Genomic DNA, 23,774 nt, shown 5'->3' with positions numbered 1-23,774 from the left:
TGTTTTGTTACTTTCTTTCTTTTTTAATTAAGTTGTGCATCGGTTTTCATTCAAATTTTCCACTTGTTTGTCGCATTTATGCTGCTGATTTAATGCTAATAAATTATTCACGAGACATTTTTCCCCCTTTGATTAACGGAAGCTGTGATTTGTCATCGCCGAGATACCGTACCTGCCCAGGCGTAAGGTCTGGCGGTGAGTCAAACTGAATCAGATCTAGAAATGATGAGAAACATTCATATGTCTTCTCGGAGAAATATCAAGGACAGGAAAAAGTGCGGGGAGGAAAGCGATTTCCAGCGCAAGGTCAGACATTTCTTTCTACTCACTTCATTTCAATACTTTGCCATGTTTAGGTTCTTGTCGGTGGAAGGGACGTAAGGACATTTTTTTTCGCTGATGAGTCCAAACACAAAATCATGCTGTAAAGTCTACCCACTATCCTGAGATACGCAAATAGCTTGCAAGATTGTCTGAAGTCATTAATGATTAAGCTATATATATGTGGCTTTATTTCTGTCTTTTTTTTCAGTAGTACTTCTACTTTAAATTTTCTCATCCAACTATTCCCCCGACATGATAAGTAATAATTATTGTAGACGTACGTTGGTGTCTTCGTACAATTCAACATTTCTCTGCCACCACTACACAGATTCGCCCTACTTATTTGCTTCGCACTTTTTTTCTCGTGTTGGACGAGCCAGCAGCATACGCATCAGATCACCCCCACTAGTAGTCCAGCTCTACCCCTTTTTCCTATCCTGTTTCCATGGTGACACTATACGCCCTTCGTCTCTTGCCCCTGCCTTTCCTGCTATGTACCGTATGTCCCACCCCCATGACCCCCCCCCCCAAAAAAAACAAAACAAAAACAACAACAACAACAACAACAACAACACAACGACAAACAACAACAACAACAACAACAACGGGACCCGCCGCAACGATAACTTCAAATATAGTGATTCAATCCAAATACAATTTCAGAGTATGAAACGATAACTTACTACCAACATCTTACAGAAAATCCCATCTGATTTGCTTCAGTGATCAAAGAAAAAAGAGGATCTTTGTAGAGCACAATTTCAGGAATCCCTTTCCTCCAATTTCTGCCCATTGTGTCACACATTAATATGCAGTTCTAAGAACATCCATGTGCTAAACTTGGCAGAAACAGGCCCATGACATGCTTTACAACGATCCACATTCCTGAGTCTGTTACCACTTAACCAAATTAAATGGGCTTTTCTGCTAAATATAGGTAAGAAGTTATATTCTAAACCCTGAAATAGCATTCAGACAGTTTATTCATATTGGAATTTATCACTGACAAAATCCGATTGTAATTTTTTGGGAGGACATACTGTAAAGTGCCGAGAATCACTGGTATGCAATGATGGCTTCTGTTATATACTCCATACAGGATCTCGGCCCGCTCCCTTTCCGATTATCATCGTCTGGTTGTACACGGTTACTAGTGAGTTGCTCCATGGTTCGATTTCGGGTCACAGACAAGTTTCTATCGCGGGATATTGAGTAAATTAAAAGGTATAATCGAGTTCTGGAAGCAGCCCACGCGTGACAGAGTGAGCTATTGTGAAGAGAAATGCAAGACTGGGGAGAGATAAAGTGAATTTTTGGTCTTCAACTTTTCATCCCATTATATTTAATCATATATAATGATAATAATGACGATGATGATGATGATGATGATGATGATGATGATGATATGATGCTGATAATAATAATGATAATAATAATGATAATAATAATAATGATATAATAATAATAATAACAATAATAATAATAATAATAATAGTAATAATAATAATAATAATAATGATAATTATAATAATAATAATAATAATAATAATAATAATAATAATAATAACAACAATAATAATAATAATAATAATAACAATAACAATAATAATAATAATAATGATAATAACAAATATAATACTAATAGACACATCTGGACAATGTCCTCACGTATAGCTGCGGAAGAAGAGCCGACACATCCCATGCCTGGTTTATGCCACATAGTCAAGGTAGGGACTTGAACCAAGAACGCGAGCGAGGAAACCACGGGTCTACACAGACCGCACAACAGTATCAAAATCAGGCATATTGCCACCTACCCTTCGACTGGCGAGCAGAACGTCCCCCCATGGTAGTTGATCCCGCGAACATATCCGTCGCATGGCGGTCGGTCCTTGCGCTCCACGCTCCGGGAGCTGGTGGCGACGATGCCCTGGCTGGGATACCGCCGAACGGTGATCAGATCAACGAAGTCGCGCGACGAGATGAGACCCATGGCAGCGCTGTGCGTCGCCGACCGGGCTATGATGAGATTCTGGAGGGGTGGGGGGAGGAGGGGGCGGGGTAAAGGGAGTGTATTAAGTGAATCAAAGAAAATCATTGCATGTGTTGACACTGATGACTTCTCAGCTGTGGCAGCCACGTATCATCTGAAACAATCTCGTCGACTTACTGTCCATGCAAGGCATAGCATTCTGTCATTCTGACTAAAACTGTAGACAAAAGAAATATCACCTCAAGATGTTAATGCCATATTTGATAAAGAAATTTGACTTTCTGAATCAAGGTTATCTGAACCATCATCTCATGTCAAAGTTCATACAAATTTCTTAGAACGGTAAAATGGTATTCCCGAAATGGGTATTGTTACTATGCGTACATAGGGGGAAAAAGTCTTATTCTTACTTCAGCACAAGTTCGTATGTCAATTCCTTATTCCAATGCTAGGGACGGGTTGCCATGTTCATAGAATGCTCAATTCCCGAAGATAACTCTTGGAGAAAAGCGAATTGTTATCCACTGAAGGGAACAAAAAAAAAAAAATCCCATCGCAGAGAACCAAGCCACGGCTTCCTAAATATTCTTTATATCCGATATTAATTTACCATAACAAATATTCCTGACAATCACTACCATAATATCGACGTAGTGAAAGATGTATCGTAAAACTCTTGCAATCAAATTTGAAATATATGACGCGTGTATTCTTGTAATTATATTAGAATGTGTTCAAAACAAGTGCAGTCATCAAAATTTGTGTCCACGCGTCTACGTATCCGTGTATCTGTGTGTCTGTTTGTTTGTATGTCTGTGTGTTTGTTAGTCTGTCTATAAATGTGTTCATGGTTGTGTGTGTCTATGTCTGGTTTGCTTTTCCGATATCCTCAAACCAGACGCTGGTGAGCTAATTTTTGTCTGCCTAATCCATTTCCCCCCACAAACGATATCAGGCCGACTGCTTCGAGACTATTCGGTAAAGAAAAGCCATTTTAGAGCTTAAACATGACTCTGAGGAAAGTATGTCGTACAAACATCTTCATCTTCGAGTCGTTATTTGCTTATTTATATTCATTCATTCATTCATTTTGCCTTCCTCGTGAGATAAATCCGGTAATCACTCGTGCTAATTCGTTTAGCGAAAGCTACGCCAAACTTTCCGCCCGTTCCACCCGCCTCCCCTCCGGCTCGCCTAGCAAGAGATAACCACTTCATCGCATCATCACTGTTTTGCTCAGAGCGTTGACTTTACAACCATCCACTTATGCCTCGATATTATTGCGTCCCAGGTGTAGACGCCATCCTTTGCAACAAATTCTGCCACCAATCCAGCAATCCACTCGCCGCGATTATAGCCGACGGTCACTCATTTTTTTTTTTTTTTTTGAACCACAAAATTACAATTTGCGTCTCAGTGGGTACAATTTTCATCCTAATCACGACCTTTGCAGGAGATTTGCTCTCTAATTTTCTTCTGCTTTGCCGACTTTCATATCCTCTCTTCCCCACGCTTTTGAGCTGATTTTAGTAATTTCACACGCACACACGTACACACACACACACACACACACACACACTTTTTTGGGGGTTTTACTATATTCTTTATTTGAGTTTCATTATATATCAGGTCCATGTTGACAATGAAATTAATATGAACAACAACAAAAAAGCACACACACAAAGCACAACAAAGTAGAGGAAAGGAGAGAAAGTCAGAAAAAAAAAGAAGGAAAGGAAATGCGGGGAAATACCTATTACCTTTTCTTACTCTTATAACAGGTACAGGAGTGGGTAAGAGACTAGAATGATTAAAAACATCTGATGCAAAACTGCTTGTATCTTTATAATAACGCTCGTACACACTGGCAACTGAGTTGCTGTTATTTGACTGACTTGTTCTCCTGATATTTCTATATCTTGGTGAATGAAAATTAATGAATATTTTTAGTCTCATAATGTAAGATAACAGTACGTTTGTCACCGCTGTCCTCTTTTGTGGTCATGCCAGTTTCAGAATGACTACGAACTGACATGGTAAAAGATAGTCTAAACCACGCTCATGACGTTCAACCCGTTAGCTCAACTCTGAGCCCGATGGCCACAAGCTGTCACCAACTCGAGGTATCATTCGAGATGAGGTGCTAAATAATTACTCACATTCACATGCTCTTAGACTTGCCATTTGTCTTTGACTTTCTTTTACTACTAATAAGGGCGGTGATTTGGCTCAATCGGTAGCGAGTCTGCCTCCAGATCCAGAGGACCCGGCTTCGATTCCCGTATCCCACTGAGCAATGTTGTGTTTAAATATACTCAATACTGTTCCCTCTAGTACTAGTATGCGTCAAAACACTCTGATCCTCATATAGCAGGAGATCTCGTGTGTGAGAGAGTCACAACTCATCATGCACGTAAAAGACCCCGCTTCATTCGTTCATCACAAAGAGCAGGGTGTTTAACCCAATGAAGTGGTCCCGCCACACATCCAACTGGACCCAATGGAAGACCAGCTAGCGCAGCTGAATATGGACTATCTAGCCATCTTTTCAGATGGGAATGAAACAAAAAACGGGGGAAACGATGTTTCGGTAATGTCGTTTACTTTATGTTTATTTTCTCCAGCTACAGTTACTGACAAAAATAGAGATGGATTATATGACTTGAAGGAATGCAGGGTAACAAACTCACTCCTCCCAGCATGAGCTTGAACTTAACCCTAAGCTAGTCATGGAGAAAGTTTGCTGGCCAAAAAAAAAATCGTCCTTACGCCATCTTGAAATTGCATGTAGCACCTCTGAATTTCATACATTTCTTTAAAAAAAAAACACCTCTCAGGATCATTGTCTGAAGAGTACATAGCAATGCATAAGATCCAGCCTCTCTTTAAACGGTAATAGAGTTTAACAAATATCAGCAACTCCCTCCCAAATCTCTTAGGAACAACATTATTATCCGAACATTTGGAATAATCTTCTAGACAACATAACGTCTTGTTCAACTGCACGTACTCCTAAACAGCTACATTTAAGCAAGGAGGTGATCACCTCCCTGACGTAAGCTACACTATTAATACAATCATAATGTTCCCAACTCTTTGAATCAGAGCAACGCATAGTAAAGTATACAATCGTAATATTAATTGCTCTTTTTTTTGCACCGCCATCTTCTTGAGGCCTCATCCATTTCCATGGTAACTACTCATAATGGCGGTCTCCAGCTTTCAATGTCTTCTCTCGTTTACGGGACATACATCTACTACATATCTTTTATCTTATGTTTTGAATATGTTTATTTTATGATACTATTTCTATATTTTTCTACATGTAATATTTTGTTATGATTTTGTAATGCATTTGTAATTGTTTGTACATTTGATGGTTGAATTTCAATTTGCATTTGTTTGAACGCAGAAATAATAATCTAGCCCAACAAAACACACAAACTCATATCAGTTACAGTGCTGACGGATCGACTTTGAAAAGACACATCCCGTCTATGGGAGTGCGAGTGAGGTTTTCTTTTTTTTTTGTAGTCGTATGTTGACCTCATTGCAGACACAAATAGGACAGGTTCGACGTGTTAGCTTCACAAGTTCAGTGCTGGGATATTAAGCGCCATGTGCTCTGAGAAGAGAAGGAGACGGGGAGATAGGTATATCGTCTCCGTCGTTGGACATTTCGTATTTTTTTAATTAACCTCACCCTCGCGCCGCTGTAGCTCGACCTCTGCAGACTAGATCAGTCTAGCAGCCAAGGCCACGGCGCTGCACGCAAGTTGGCTTGAGCATGGAAACATACAGATTGCCAATCCAAGCACGAATGCCAGGGAGAGCAGGGCCTTCTTCTATTTTTTTACCCCTTCCTTCTCGTAATTAGATTAGATCGAGATCCCGTAATCTACCAAATTGATGAAACTAAAAACCATCACGGAGATGGAGATAGCAAAGTAGATAAAAGGAAAAGGAAGCATGTTGGAGGAAAAAGCGGGAGAGTGAGAGAGAAAAGGGGGTGAATCAGATGGAGTAGGAGAGATACGGGGTGGGAGAGGGGGCGAGATGAGGAGAGGGGGAGAGACGGAGAGCGGAGAGGAAATATGAAGAATGTTTATCCTATTTCTTGCTCTTTCGATCGATGTCTGGCGAATGGAGTGTAATGGTAGGAGTATGATATATCACCGATGTCCCAAATTAGCAACAAGCGCGGCGATGCTTACGAAAATCCTTTGATTTAATTCAAAAATATTGGCTGGATGCTTTCAGCAGGCCTCGACATGAAATGTCACGGCTGGTCAAGAGGGTACGAGAGTGCAGGGACGCCACACTTTTATTTTGGGGGACCGAGGTGAATGCCAAGTTATCACCCCGTATCCATGGCAACCGCATGAAGATCGTCTGCTCCTTCCCAACCATCAACGCACAGAGATTTTCGTATGTTGTCGCTGTTGTTGTTTTCGGCCAAACTCTCATTTATCAGAGTATATATGAGATCGCGGTGAAAGCGATAGTCTATAACAGAACCAAAGACAAAAGACGAATCATACCAATAAAGGCCAACGGGTGTCACAATCGTTTTGATATGAGATTTTACTAGCATTATCCCATTTTGCAATAACTTCTTGAACACGAGGGTCGTTGCAAGAGCAACGACGAGACGAGTTGAGTGGTTACCGACGAGGGAATATTTTTCATTTTATTTCATTTCCATTTTCTGTTCCCTTTCCGTTGGCAATGGTTGGTGTGGTTCGACGTAGGCCTATATAACGCAGCACAGTAATGACATTACGTATTTCAGGGTTGCCATGAAAGCAAAGAGTGTAGAAATCATGTACAGTGGTGTAGACATATAATCATATTTCATTTAATGTTGTTGTTGTCTCTTGGTGCATGAACATAACAAATCTGACAAAACATTACAGAGCCAAAACTATGTACTGTAGGCCCTATGTAGGCCTACTTCAAAGTAAGTAAAGCTTTCGGTCGCTTTTTTATCATCATCACATCGCCATCGTTATCATCACTTCCAACGTTACTACCGCTACGTTCTTTTATGTTTTTAATGTGTTTTTTTCTTTTATGTTGAAACCGAAATCCCACTTCGTGTTATATTGTAGTTTCAATGAATCTGTGTACATGCAGTGTCTGTGTTTAGCTTCAGTTATTTTTACTCCACGTATCATAGGCAACTTGAGCACAAAGAGACTTTGATCTTGAAATAAAATTACTTCACTCTACTGAATTGTTTTATCTGACATGCCTGACAAGAAAAAGCAGACATAATGCAGTAGTATGGATAGTAGTAGTATAGTACTGGTAGTAGTAGTAGTAGTAGTAGTAGTAGTAGTAGTAGTAGTAGTAGTAGTAGTAGTAGTAGTAGTAGTAGTAGTAGCAGTAGTAAGTAGCAGCAGCCGTATGTACTAGCAGTAAAATAGTATTAGAGTGTTGGAGGGCAGTTTGTCAATGTATTTGCAATCTGGCGAATACCAACACGAATATGGGCATTAGCTTATTCAATTTATCAAACCGTGCATTACTGTTCAACTGCACAGAGTAGTTCAGGACACGCAATACAGACAGTATGATATTGCTCAAATACTGGTCGAACAATCACTTTGCAGAGTCATCTAAATATAACTTCGCCAGCGATAGACGGTGTATGTGCCTCCCACGACAAGATCCGACAAGGGATTTGCGAAAATGAGTATTTCTGGCTGGAACGGGGTAGAGTGCACTCCATCTACATCAATTCACCCCGACATTTTCCCGGTTATCCCTTCACGGAATTTACTTTCCGCTGTGCCTACACTATCGAAAAAAGGTTTTCAATTCGCCGCAACTTCAGCATGCGTTAGCCTTACCGCGGAGTGAAACGGCGAATAAACGAAAGCATTCGGCAACCCCTTGTAGTCACATTACAAGACCAGATCCGAGGAAAGAGAAGGGATGGTATTTCGTTTTGTATCAAAATATGAACAAAATAAAACAGAATACATGAATAAATGAACAGAATATTACCCCCCCCCCCGCGCATTTAAAGCTAAGATTGAGCCCTCAATAGGACGACAGGTGTGACCAAACTATTTCATATTATCAACCGAAATATTAAAAAATGTACCCCGTCCAGTCATAAACCATTAAGCATTTTGAGAATACCAAAAATGTTTTTTTTTTCGAAACAGGTTCACTAATTATTCCCACTTTAAAGTAGATGACGGAAGTGTCTGGCATTGAGGTAGGATAATGAAGGTCTGTGATACGCTGCTATCCACGCAGATAGCTTCTAATTTGCCTTTGTCTCGTTTTTTTAAAGAATTTTAAGGAAATGATTCTGATTTAGTTCTCTCCCTCTAGAATAGTGAAGTGACATTTTTATCCAAATCGCATTGAAACAGATTATGGATTTCAAAGATTTTCATACACTTATTAAGAAAAAGTCGCGTTCACATTTGCACGAAAGATGAAGCGATCATTCCATCGTCAGACACTTTCTTAATTTGGTTTGCAAATAAAAGAATTCGGACACAGTTATTTTTGTCGCTGGATTCAGCAAGATAATACACCCTTTTACAGCAATCCCAGCTAGATCTATAAATGGAGGGAAGCTTAGAATAATCTGATGTGCAGGAACCATCCTTCTCTCTTTGACTTCATACAGTAATGTGAAATAGAATGAATATTGAAGCGCAAGCCAATCGGGAAGAATGGACGTTGTAAACATTTCAGGGACAAGGGACAAGACTGTCATGACCGTCATGTGACCGAAATAGTCATTTCGGGCTTCTTTACAATGAAACGTTTAAGGCTAAGTGATCTTCACATATAGTCATAACTTTCTTGTTGTATGTCTACGCTCTGCACTAGTCTGTTGCAGAGCATGCTTTAAGGACACTATACGATCTAGCTATTCCAAGATACAGACCTGTGTACATTTCCCAGGTCGAGGTCTTCAGTGGAAAGAAAGTTATTGGAGGGTCGGGTTAGTTAGGATGGGAAGAAACAAATAGGGTGAACTTTACGATCGTCTTGCACATCGTACTACACGTGCCAGCATTGAAATTCTTTTACATCTTAAGAGTCCTGGGCCCATGGCTTCATATTGGCGTCGGTAAACTGCATTTGGAAATGGCGTATACTCACGCGCGGCTCGCATTTCATACTGACTGGGCCCTAAATGAAACTTTAACAATGACCCTGGCCGAGATTAGATGTGAGGATGGCACACACGGAGGAAAATAAAAGAAAAAAAATAGCAACATGCCTCTACTTCTCATCTGGCCCTGAGAGCGCGCTGCGTTATCATTCAAATGGGCACGACGACCGTGCTTCATAAATTGCCCGAAAAAGAAATATGTATTTCTAGGATGAGAAAACAAGCCATAAACTAGTACGCTATGCACCGAGTCCCCATTCGGATAAAGGTCACGAGGCAATATGTGTCATTGAGCGCTCTATGCTTTCGTTCTGCCGGTTGACATCCTATACATTATAATCAGGGTTTTCGTGATTTTAAGAGGATATCTCAACTTGCTTTCCCACTGTCGTGAAGCGACATTCACACGTGAAAGTTAATTACTTGGCCATGCACCAAAACGCCCTATTCCCACTAGCCATCGTTTAAGAGCTAAACGCATATGAAAAAAAAAAATGAATCAAGAGCCATTTGTAGATTGTACAGTACGCCAAATAGAGAGATATGACGATTTGACAAAATAACTCGCTGTAAAGATTCTTTTCAAAAAAATATCTACAGACCAAGTGTGAAAATGAATCCGGTGTACATAAAAAAATGGATTTGACTGTATCATCACTGAACTGAAAAAAGGCATCTTCCTAAAAACATATCGGCTATAATGTTTCCAAATATGATTTGTCACCCCCAAGGTTTCCTTTGAAAAATGACTATATAATTCGGGAATTGCTGTTATGGAATTGCTTCTGTAAAGAGTGATGAGGTCGGAAGATGGGAAAATTGAGTGCAGATCGTCAGAGAATATATCGATGAAAGAAATAGAAAGATATCATATTATATTTATATAAATATAAATAATATATATATATATATATATATATCATACATATTATATATATACATAAAAAGATAGACAGACAGACAAACAGATAGATAGATAGATAGATAGATACATGGATGGATGGATGGATATATGAATAGATAGCTAAAGCTAGATATGTTGTATATAAATGTATATATATATATATATTATATATATATATATATATATATATATATATATATATATATATATCTAATAGAGCAGAGAGAGCGACAGGAAAATGGATGTCGATCGCTAAATATGAAGAGATCAAGAGAGAGAAAGAGAGGGAGAGGGAGGAAGGGGAGATGAGAGGGAGAGGGAGAGGGGAAGGCGACAGGGAGAGACATAATACAGGAGTGAACTTGGAGAGAATTGTACCTCATTGATGGTCTCAAGGACTTGCGATTCCTTGACGTTCTTATCCCACTCGCCTCGGAGTCCCTTAGGCGATGGAAGAATGTAGTGGATGATCTTTTCCGGAGGAGCGTCTATCGTGCATTCTGCCCGGTAACTGGCGGCAAAGGAAGAGAAAAAAGAGAGAGGGAGAGATTGAAAGAGACGATAAAGACAGTGCTATTTACGATGAACAAGTCATACCACTACAATATAGGGTCGGTGGATTGCGGGAGGGGGGGGGGGGGGGGGGGGTGAGGGAAGGGAGGGAGGTATCGTGCAATATGGGCGTGGCATATTGGAATATAGGCGGAGTATCAGAGTTTGAGGAATCAGAAACCCATGTGAGACAACTCCATTCCCCCCTTCTTCAAAGCAACATCTCTTAAAAGATACATTAATTTTCATGCTGTTTGATGATAATATGTCACTTTGTGCAATACGGCGTCATATGCATTTCTCATTTTACATTCTGAGTGAATTAATGAATATGATGGAAAATGTACACACACAACTGAATATAATTCAATTTTCTATTTCTGTACATTATCATAATAGATACATATCATTATAATTGCAGTCTCTTCATACAACAAACATACTTTACGAAATGATGATGAACATTAACTTTTCATTCAAAATCATTTAAGCTGTAATCATTTATGCTTATTAAACAGTGTCACTGAGGTATGCATTTCCACCTTATGCTTTGGTTAAAACTATAACACTGTCTCCGAGACTTCAGTTACCACTTACACTCGACAATATATCCTGGGGGGGGGGGGGGGGGGGGCGTGAAAGAATGGGTACTACTTAAACCCATGAAAGCCAGAGGGTTATTGTTTTACTCCAGAATAAAGACATTATTGTCATTAAATTACACATTTTCTTTATTGAAAAACAATTATACGAAATTTATCATATTATTATCATTGTTTCATTATTGAGATCACAATGCATTGATGCCCATCTAAATCTTCATGTTTTACGAATAATTACTATCATATCTTGTAATAAGGATTGACTTAACATCAATAGTTTCATGCCCCGTAGTACGCTTCGATCAAAAACAAAATTAAAAATAGGCATGCTGCCGAGTATTCTACAGCATGTCATGGAATATGATATCAGGATACCTAAAAAAATCGTGACAGAAGAAGGTAAGTGACTAGAGTGCCATTTCTCATGAATGAGATTTTTCTACTATGTGCATGGTCATCAGTGCAATATAAGGACATCTTGCCTTACATACATATCTCACTGAAGAATGTATGTTTCTGCACAAAACATGTCACCCAAGTATAAGAAACGACGTGGTCTGTCAAGTCAACTAGCCATTAGTGACTCAGATTTCTAGTAATTGTGTTATTTACTTCCTTTTGTCATCACTGGAGTGTGAAATACGACAAACGGGCTTTCAAAATGAACTTATTGCTGCACAGGGGAGGGATAATTATAGCAGCGAAGGTCTCTATATTATACTTATTCACTTCAGTATATACCTGCCGATTAATTCCTCCGTTATTTGCGATATCTGTGCATCTGAAAAGCAGCCAACGTTGTAACGTTCATCGTGGTTATACTGAACGACCTTGCCTAATACTGCAGCGATATTTTTGGGAATATTCCAAGGTCCCTCTCGTACCATCGGACTAGTTCATTGCGGTTCATGGGCGTTTATTGACTGTCACTGCAAAAGTACACTAATCGGCTAAACCCGACGTAATTAAGGGGATCTGTTTTAAGTTGGTTTTTATTTCATTATCTTAGAGAGAGGGGTAAACATATTTGAGGGCACATTCATCAGCACTGTCATGCTAAAATCACCCCGTAAAGAAGAAATGCATTAACTCCAAACGGAGACAAGTACATACTAATGACAAACACTTACGCATGTACGTGCGCCGACAGACACTACAGAGAGGCAGACAGACAGACTGACACACACACACACACACACACACACACACACACACACACACCCTCACACATTCACAAACAGAAATATGGACACGTATACACAACTAGAGGAACACTCAGAGAGAGCAGACCTCCGCCAAGCAGCCATGATTAAATTATCGCCATTTTGTAGGCAGTATCTTCAACACGATTATAGACACAATACATTTCGTATAGGCAAGTTTGGTGTAAATCTGATCTTCTATTGTTGGACTCTTGAGAGATTACGCTTAATTCATGTCCTACGTGACCCTATGACTTTAACCTCATGACCCCAAATTTAATTGTGCCCTTACTTCATTATGAACACACCCTGCAAGCTTAGTGAAAAATCCAATCATCCTTTCTTGAGATATTGGGAGACTGAGCTTATTTTATGAACTTTATGACCCCTATGACCTTTCACCTTTGACCTCATGGTCCCGAATTTTATCGTTTCTTTTTCTTACTTCATTATGAACCCACCCCGCAAGTTTGATGAAAATCAGATCATCCGTTCTAGTGGTATTCTGGGAGATTAACTTATTTCATGTCCTTTAAGAACCTTACGACCTTTGACCCCTGACCTTATGACCCCTAAATTTATCGTTTTTTTTTCCTACTTTATCATAAGCACACCCTACAAGTTTGGTGAGAAATCTTATCATCCGTTCTTGAGTTATTGGTAGACTTACGCTTTTTTCATCCTTTATTATGAACCCTATGACCTTTGACCTGTAATATTATGACCCCAAAGTTTGATTGTTTCTTTGTTACCTCATTATAAACACATAGTGCAAATTATGTAAAAATTCGTTCATCCGTTCTTGACCTATCTTGTACATGCTGTACACATATAGACAGATAGATATGCAACACTGCTATTAATTTTAATTGCTCAGACCGTCGTGCATGTTAATTCATGTCATAATGCACTTTGCTTTGCTATGATTCTGTTCAAGTTTTGTTGCGATTGGTTGCTTTTCGTTATGTTGATTTCCAAAAGCACTGAAGAAGACCGGTCAAAGGTCGAAACATTCAAATTGAACTAATGTAACTAATGCTCCACCTTTCGTCGTGATTATATGAAATATATGCAGCACCCATCACATGTGTGGCCAAGGCAACTTCACACTTTACTTTATACCGGCATAAGGAGAGAGATACGGACACATATAGGCCTACATACTGATATTCTTATACAAAAAGCGACGCTCAACTCGTCAAGTTCTGCATGGCATTACTATGAAGCGCGCAAGTCATTGCATCAGGTAGCTACAGATTTTTTGTTCATGTTGATTTAATTGCAATTACCGCATACCAGTGTCCTGACCAGCTGTCCTTGGGCCGGGATGGTACCTTTAATCCGTCGATCCAACAGCTCTTGGCCAGAATGAGATTTTTATTGCACGAGAACTCGTCTTCATTAAAGCTGCATTTGATGTAATTCTCAGTCGTAATAATAGTAAGCTGCTAATAAAAGCAATCATTTGCTCTACAGGCAGAGCTGTTCCGGCTTGGACACTGTCCTGCTGTGACTTAGAGTGCCAACAATGTCACTGAATGTCGCCATTTAAAGGGGCATTCCAGACGATTTTCATAATTTCACATCATGTATAGTACATAAATCGACAGCTCCATGTATAGATGTGTGGAATCTATTGTGGTCATTGAGCAGAGAAACCAATACTCTGAAATATTTTAAACAAATTACACTGAACGAAGCTGATGACATAGGAGCCTCACATATTTCAAAAATGCAGCAGTGTAATTCAATTACAATACCGCTTGCTTAACAAGTTAGTGTAGAATCTATGCATGCCTTCTTCTTTTGTTCTGCTTCCTTGAGGCCCTACTCACGTATCCTTATAGTGAGACTGCCATGTCATCATCCTTGTTCATTGCAATTTGTTATGAATTTTGAAAACATATTTACTCCTCATCCCAATCACTATAAATTTTGAAATTCTGTACTCCGTATAACTAATTTATGTTCAAATTTAAAAGTCTGAAAATCATCCGGAGGTCTCCTTTAAAGTCAGGATCTGACTTCCACATAGACATGATAGACAACGGATTTCGCATCAAATGTGCATAACGCAGCTTCCAACTCTCCCACCCCCTTTAAAATGCAGCTACCATTCCGAAAGTGTTATAAGAGATCGAGTCCCCCGTCATAACTTTACATACATGTATTTTATGGAACAACTGCTTCTCTTTTTGATCAAAATATCCATGCAATTTGTGGGGGGGGGGGGGAATGGACAGGTTAAACAAGTCAATTCTAATGGATGCCACACGCACATATATGGACGCCAAAATGCATATCTCTTTTAAAGAAGAAATCCACTTCAAAATTTTATCAATTTCATAAGAAACAGAAAAAAAGTTCCCTGCAGAACAGTGCAAAAATGATCAAAATCAGATAAGAAATAAGGAAGTTAGAACGTTTTGAAATTTTAAAAATTTTCGGAAAAATACTTCTTGACCAGTCGTAATGAATATTCAAATGAGCAAGTTGATGGTTCCATGCTCTCACAATTTCTTAATCATTTCATATACAGAAATGGTAAATTTTTCATATTTGCGCTGTATAAATGTAAAATTTGCCTTCAAGCCACCAAAAATAAAAAAGAACAAGTAATGTTAACTCTGTTTAATTTTGGTATGGGAATATACTTTTACCTATATTGGCTAAAAAAAACCCAAGTTTTCCGAATTTCATACAATATAACAATCATGAAAAATTGTGAGGGCATGACATCATCAAATCGCTTATTTGAATATTCATAAGGACTGCGTGGTCAAGAAACGTTTTCGGAAGAAATGTGAATTTCAAAATGTCATAACTATATTCCTTATTTCTTGTCCGATTTTTGTCATTTTTGAAACGTTCTGCAGGGATGGATTTCCTCTTTACTTTTGGCTGAAGCTTACCAAACATTTACGGTTACCTTCTTAACAAGACTCGAACCTTATTCGTTCGCTACTGCCTTGGTGCAGCAAAGCATTGTTCACTGGGAGAAAATAATGTTTCTTGTCTCTCTATATTTAATACTATGAAAGCACGCCTTTGCGATAAATGCATGAATATGGAATAACCAGAGCTTTGACATAATCCCCTGATGTGCCACGTCACTACTATTGGCTCATTCGATCTTACAAAGCAGCAAAGCAGGTCGTATTGCTCTGGGTTCGGGTTTCGTGGCGTTTATCATCCAGTGTTGAATATTTACACAGGTGCATGATTATCTATCTGTCAGGCTTGTGCCAGCTAATGATTCTTCGAAGCGTCATAATTTCGAACAGACAATAACAAATGTAGAATATGAAACAAAGAGAGAGAGGGGGACTGGAGGCACGGGGGGGGGGGGGGGGTGAAGAGGACCAAGGCAAAGAAGACAAATTAATTCTTCAAAGGAGCTGAGAGGCGCCGCAAAGGGACACTTAAAGGGCTTCCAATTCCAAACCACCTGCCATTTTCGTCTACGTGTTTTAATTTTCCACTAGCAAGCTTTAAGTGTGAAATCTCTTAGAAAATATCTCCCACGAAGCCGTTATGCACATTTTCTTATGGTTCTTGAATCTTTCCCTCTCTTTCCTTCATCTCCTTGGCAACAACTCATCACGCTCTTTCATCATACTCATCATTCATCACCTCCGTCAATGTTCCTACCAGCTCTTGGAGTCGGGGGGGGGGGGGGGATGGTAGATTTCACTGTTGATTACACCCACGGTTGAGTCATACCTAAGAAGTCTGCCGCATCAGACGTATACATCGAACCGCATCGAATCAGGAGCCGAGCACGCGAAAAACAAAGTTGGTTTATTCACGAGCGTGTCGATGGAAAGAGAAATGGCTGAGGAGGGCAGCGCTGAAGCGCGGTGCTCCTCGGCACGTTGAAGCGCGCAAGCTCTACCAAAAGACTGAAAAATATGGCGGCAGTAAGAAGACAAGAGATCATATTACGTAATTAGCTCGCATAGCGGAGTAAAGGTTCGTTGACACGAAGATGAAATGAGTTTTATATTTTCGAAGGTTCTTCATCATTTATTATTATGATTTCCAACAGCATACAACCAACTATTATTTGATACAACATTAATCATTTCTGTACGACTGTGTTAGAAGTTTGTAACCTGAAGTACATTATTTGAAATATTTTGTGTTTCATACAAGTACATTTGCCTCATGATTGTGTATTCTTATTTCTTTCTTTTTCTGTGGGGTGGGGGGATAAAAGAAATGAAATGAAATGAAATAATGTGCTCCCGTCAAACCCACATACCCGGTACAAACTATAGTGCAATTTCTTGCAAGATGTCGTATAATATCACTTACGGGAAAGGCATGTCTTTTTTTGTTCATCCTTTGATTAAGTCGGTAGAATTTGTCAAATCATTCATTCATCCACGTAGACTGACGTGCGTAAATAAGTGCTGTGAAACATCAAATTGTTATACTATCTCCTAATAATAGATTTGGTAATGTATGAGGGTCAATTTGGTGCCTCTCAGGAAGACGGGCCGGGAGCTGTATATACGTTGGGAGCATTGTAGAGACATTGCAAACGCTGAGCTGCTCTCCTGCTCGCTCCAAGGCAGGCAATCAAATCTGGTCAATACGCAAAATCGCCTCACGCTTGGCCGCGCTAGCCGCGGGAGACCAGAGCTTTCAAGGTCAAGGAACCGGTGTCCTGCAATGCCGGCCCCATTGCACCTTACACGTATGAAGTGGCGCCACAAACGTGTGTGTGTGCCTATATACATGCATGGCGCCGCATACGTGTGTGTGCCTATGCGTGTAACACGTGTAGGCCGCTGGGAGGATATTTTTTTTCTGTTCTTAGCACGAAGGCGCCGCCAGCAGCGCAGTCACTGTCCACCAAGATAATGGCAATTTGAACGGAACATTTTTGACAATCGTCTAATCATGAGCTTTCTAGTTAAAATATAGAATTGACGTAAGGATCAGTGTGAGCATTGTGTGTGAGTGTGTATGTGCGTGTGTGTTTGATGAGTTTGTGTGGACGTGTGGATGTTTTGATCATCTGATATTGTACTGGTTCTGTCTAAAAGACAAAAAAAAAAGAAAAAAGAAAAATGGGCATCATGGTTTTGGTACATACAATTCTTGATATATACATATATTTTTGCCACGACTGAGTATACAGTTACAAAGCAATGAACGGGACATCATGGATCTGTTTTGTTATTCAGCCACAAAGCCTCACGGAAAATATCATTTTGACGGTTGCTGGATGTGTTTTTAATGATAATGTTTGAGTTTCTTTGTATGCTTTTTTGTTTGATTTTGTTTTGTACTTGGTCTGTTCGTCTATTATTCATGATACACACTTAAACATGTTGGGGGGGGGGGGTAAAAGCATCTCGCGTGATGGAAAAAAAATCCAGACTGCGTCGTCATGATTCATCGGAGTAAAAAAAAAGAAATAGACAAATGCATAAAATTTAATAGACGAAATGAAAGCTATTTTAACTTGACACTTTCATTATCAGGCTTACGAGACTTTCGCTTTTGATTTTTCCTTTTCAATATGAGCGGAAAAAAAAATTACTGTCTGCGGAGAAATTGTCATCCATTCAATGCATAAGCAGCCCTGTTTTGTCTCAAGGTTAGAAATAATGAGACGCATTTTCTATTTCTTTCCCCCTCTCGCGAACCGCTGAATCTCCGTGTCGCTCAGGTAAACAAGCACGTTTGCACTATAATGTGTGCCTACAAGTGCTCGGTATAAATTGCAGTCTGGGTCGCGCACTGGTACATTAATCTCTCTCATTTACGGCGGATGCATTCCGTCTGCAGCGTCTACAAGATTAATTAGTTATCAATCGCAGCTTTATTGTGCTGCTGTCATGTGGTAAATGAGCTCCGTTACGGCGAGGAGGCTGCGAACGGGGACGAAATTTGGCTCAAAATGCGACGCGTTTCTCTTACTGCGCAGATGCGTCCAAAATGCGTCCATCATCGCGCAGCCCGGGCAGATGACGGCGCCGGAGACGTTGGGCATTGACAAAAAAGAATACAAACATTTGAATGAAAAGAAAACAAGTAGGCCTATCCGCGGCGCCACATTGTTGTGAGAGAACGTCTGCTTTTTGACGTCAGTCGAAAATGTAGTATTTGATGGCTCTGACAGAAACCATGAGTTTTCTCACGACAAGTACATTGATTGGAGCTAAGTGCGCATCACACGCACGCACGCACATAATTATCACACACACACACACACACACTTTTTTGTTTATGACACACATACACACACTCACATATGTCTATGTATTATATAACTTATGTAGATAGATAGATAAATATACATATACAATGCAAATAATGTTACAAACACTCTGTATATAACTGAAAGACCAACATAGGGCTCTCAGGCTCTAATCAGCAGAGGTGATAGCACTTTCAGGATGTTTATGAAAACCACGATATATCATAGAGCGCACACGCGCCGTTATTTGCGAGGAATTCGCCAATTTAGATGACAAACGAGGAGACCTAAAATGACTTTCATGACCTTGATGTTTGTCTTCATTTTTCACATAAACGGGTCGGGCAAGTGGCCAATTGTCTAGCTCACTGCCGTTGAATGATTTGTCTCAACGACGAGGAAGGAGCGATGCATTGCACATTCGCGAACAGAGTAAGTATTTATCAAAATATTATGGGGATAGTCGAGGTGGGGAGGGGAGGTTAGGGGAAGAAATCGTGCACTGGTGACTTTCGGGGCCGCAGACAACGTTTTGAGCTAAAACGAACTTTGCTCTCAGAAGGGCTCAAAATTCATTTTGCATCATTCGAAATTCGCTTGCAATTACATCAAAAAGGTCTACCGAGAAACTTGCCAGCCTGATGCGATTTGCCAGTATGATGAGTTGTTTTTGGCGTGTTTTGAGAGCGAGAAAGTAGAATAATTTCGTTTCGTTTGGCACACGACTTCCATTCCAAAAGAGCCCTCCCAGTTCCGCATTGAGGGTAGGTAGAACTTTCATTTAACGTAGACGGTAAGGTATAACGTTACGTGACAATCGATCATGCCCTAGCAATCGTGTTTTCCAACAAGCTCCATGCATCTAGCTCTAGCGCGAAAGATCAGTGAGTACTGCTGTTGCCTGATTTGTCAAATATAGATAATTGGTTGTTTTTTTTTTTTTTTTTTTTTTAAGTACGCACCAAATACAGTCTGGGGGCCCGTTTCATAAGACTTGTCATCAGTGACAAGTTGTCATAGATGTGACAAGCTACTGAAATCCTTGCATCTGATTGGCTGAGAGCAAATTTGTCATAGAAATGTGGCAGTTGTCACTGATGACAAGTTTTATGAAACGGGCCTCGGGTTGTACTGTTGTACTTCCTGCGAACCTTTTTGGCTAATAAATGTCGCATGATCGCCTTTTCCTGATGACGTTACTGAAATCGCTATTTCACATATTGCTTTTATGTGTAGGTAGGCCTACATTTTAGAGCAAATATGGACAGTTTTGCATGCACATGAAAACTACGTTTTCAGTTCAAGTCGATGTTAGTCAATTCTATCAAAGTCGAGATGTGCAGCGAGTAGCTGCTTTGAAACTCCATTCAGGCCTGCCAACATTCCCACATCCAAATCAGGGAGTCCACAATGGCGTGTGTTGTACCATAGTCTCATTTCCCCCTTTTTTGTTCTTTTTCTTTCTTTTTTTTCTTTTTCTTCTTTTTTTCCCCTTCCTAAGTTAATTTCATGTCAGTTGACATTGGTTTCTTTGACTTTGTGTACGTATTTTTTGAGGATCCCATACCCTACAAGCTTTGCTTTTTAAGTGGGACCCTCCATTTCCATTCTAATCTTTGTATTAGGTATATACCTTAGAAACGAAATTCTGTTGTTACTCGTGACCACTTGTACGTTTTCTTTAAAATTGTTATAAATTTGTTCTGTAAATGTATTGTATATATTTTTTTCTGTTTATTCAATGGAAATGGAAATAAAATTGAATTGAATTGAATTGAATTGGGAGATTCCACACAGCAATCAGGGAGATATCTGTGTGTTACATGCATTTCAGTGGGCGAAAATAATTCCCAAATCAGGGAGATTTTAATATTCTCTTATTCAGACATGAACAGATTTCGACATTTTCAGGGAGACTCCTGCAGAATTAGGGAGACTTTGCAGCTCTGCTCCATTGGTAATGAATATCCATGAATGATTCTCTTATGAATAGTCAATTTGAATACTTCTGAATTACTAAGTTTCGCAGAATACTCACATGTGCCCATCAAACTCGGAAGACTTCTTGTACATCACTTTGATTTCTTTCTGCAAGAAAATCATACAAAAAAGGAACGTTAGGCATACATAGATCGATGTCGATAAATTTAGATCAAATGAGCATAATGGGTAAAGGGCAAATACGAATAGGTTAAAACAAATCATGTTTTTGAAAGTACGTGAGAACAGAAAACGAGCAAAGCACAGAAACACAGTGGTGTCATTTTGTGCGTGGCACATTAAGTTTCGTAGCAAAGTCGCATTAAAACGTGTACACGTACAGAAAGCCTGTTAAATGCAATAAAGTAATTAACATGCTTTCTCACTCATATATACAGAAATACGAAGGTATACACACACACAACATTTCATGGCTATTGGATGGATTGTGTAAAAAGACTCGAATACAGGTGCATTTAAGTTCACACGATAGAAAACGCAACATAGGATACATAAGAAAAGATTATAAGTGAGTAAACATAATCGAATTCTCTGTCTCCTTTCTCTTCATTACATGTTTCTTCTTCATCTTTTTCTTCTGCCCTTTTCATCTTCTTCTTTTATTCTTCTTTTTATTAATTTTCCCGCTGTCTTTACACAAAAACGTAAAAGAAATGTTTATTGTAGCCACACAAACAGTGAGAAGTGAGAAACCAACGAAGCGTCACACACTGTACACATCCACACGGATGATGCCAACAATCAAAATTGCAGACGACAAAATAATCCATGTCAATCCGGGTGCATTACACTGACAGATATCATAGTTCAGAAAATGATTATACATTCAGCGGGGATATCTTTTTAAAGGAAGGAAAGAAACAAAACAAAAATCATTAAACACACGCCAGTACAGACATGCGACACGGATAGGATTGAAAGATAAACGAAATACTTCAACGGATTTTGATTTGGGAGTAAATGATAGCGTGGCGTCAGGCAGATGTAAAAACTGTTACCTGGAAATTCTCTATAGCGATTTCCTCCTTGAAAGGCAAATTAAAATGAAAGTGAAGAAAAATCGTCGAGTGAATATTCTTTCATTTTGGAAATTCGTGTTCGTACAATTCATTCTTTCACGCATATTTATTATCGAAACGGCGACGAAGTGGCACTGCACAATCACAGATCGCACTAGTTTACGAGAACGATTAAAATGCATTGTGATCTTCATAAATACAGTTGGACCAATGCCACTTAGAATTATTCACTTGATGAAAATGGCGCCATTCAAAGTAATAGCAGCAGTATAACAGCACTAATAATAAAGACCGTCATTTAGGATGCAAATCAGCGACATTGATCATTGTTTTAATAATATATTATCATCTGTAATACAACTTGTCTCCAGTAAATTAGTGCTGTGGTCTATGTGCACTAAAAGCACTAAATGTGTGTTGGAATGATACCAATCGACTGCGATTAGAATTCAACTATATATGAAATGATATAGTATTATTCATTATTCTGTTATCGTCGCATGTTATAGGAATGGAGATCTCAAAAAGTGACGAGAAAATCACAAATGCGACTTGGATCATCATATTCATTACCAACACAATATATATGTTCTCCGTTAACGACGGCGAGAATAACATGTGACGTGGACAAAACAAGTTGGTGGATTAACATGTTGCTATTTCAGAAACGTTGTGCATAATTCACACCGCTGTATAGATAGCATCAAAGAAAGCGCCCCTTCGATTCACAATCTCAGCATTCCTAACAGCAACGCTTGTTGGTTATATCGTAAAGGCGAGTGATTAGAATCATATTTGCCAAAAGTTTTCCATGGGGACACACACACACATAAAAAAAAAGAAACAAAAACCGAGAGACATAGAGAGAAACACGTGTATCCTGTCGGTGTGGTTGCGTCAGATTTGTAGGTCAGCATTGCTAATACACTTGTCACTAATCAGGGTACAACGAGCAGTGTTTGCTTCCGCGGGTTACGGCTAATTTCAGAGCCTCAAGGTTTCGTTCTGGTCACGGTCGCTCGTGGGCTGGAGGTGCGCCTTTTAAAGGAGCATTCTCCACTTCACGAGGTTCGTGCTTAATGCTATACTAGTTGTGTTCTTTCAGTAAATATTCCCGAGCCAATCGCCAGATAGCAGACGATTTGCGTAATGAAATTTAATGACAAAGGCAGATTAGCAACTTTGGCGCCAGCAGGATATAATAAGCAGACAGACAACATATCTTGATTTTGTCTTAATTATCTTTGACAATTTGCATGATTTGCAAGGTTAAGGAAGATAAACCATTCTTTGCTATAGCAAATGTCACTGTAGCTGAATTTATGTCTACCATATACGTAAATAAGTAGTGTAGCCAATACCACTGTGTTGGCGTATGTATTCATCGTGAGAAGAACCTTTCATTCGGCGAGGTATAACTACCGAAGGTGGTGAATGGTTTGCACAATGATTTGTTTACAGGTCATTGTGCCAAGCCACTAAATGGCGCCGCGGCAACAGATACATAATGGACATTAATACTGAGGAAAACAAATTGTTTTTACCCCTATAAATCAGAAGTTAAGAACCCCAAACGTCCACGTTTCACGAATTTTCATGTACACAGAGTTATCATCACATCACACATTATTATAATTTTTATCAACGGTACACATCACACACACATACACATGCATATAAACGCATTACAAATACATACTGCACACACCTCACACGCAATGCACTCTCACATAAACGAATACATAATACTTCCAACATAAGTAGGAAAATATTGCTCTATGATTATCATTTTGATGTGTTTGTGTTCGTGTGTGCG

The 23,774-nt window shown here is 39.4% G+C and overlaps 1 protein-coding gene across 1 annotated transcript in view; it reads right to left on the bottom strand.

The window, feature by feature from the left end:
* LOC139713139 (stAR-related lipid transfer protein 5-like) overlaps positions 1-23,774 on the bottom strand; it is a 75,064-nt gene that overhangs the window by 5,344 nt on the left and 45,946 nt on the right. The window contains exons 2-5 of the mRNA XM_071624890.1: positions 21,938-21,964; positions 20,977-21,026; positions 10,747-10,879; positions 2,142-2,356 (exon numbers count right to left, since the gene is read on the bottom strand). Coding sequence (XP_071480991.1) covers positions 2,142-2,356; positions 10,747-10,879; positions 20,977-21,026; positions 21,938-21,964 — 425 coding nt within the window. The remainder of the gene's footprint in view (positions 1-2,141; positions 2,357-10,746; positions 10,880-20,976; positions 21,027-21,937; positions 21,965-23,774) is intronic.

This window comes from Diadema antillarum, unplaced genomic scaffold (assembly GCF_040938485.1).
Source record: "Diadema antillarum isolate AM-2024a unplaced genomic scaffold, OU_Dant_1.0 seq00001913_RagTag, whole genome shotgun sequence".
In the NCBI taxonomy this organism is placed as follows: Eukaryota; Metazoa; Echinodermata; class Echinoidea; order Diadematoida; family Diadematidae; genus Diadema; species Diadema antillarum.
The sequence above is the reverse complement of the archived record's forward strand: the minus strand, read 5'-3'. Positions and strand labels throughout refer to the sequence as shown.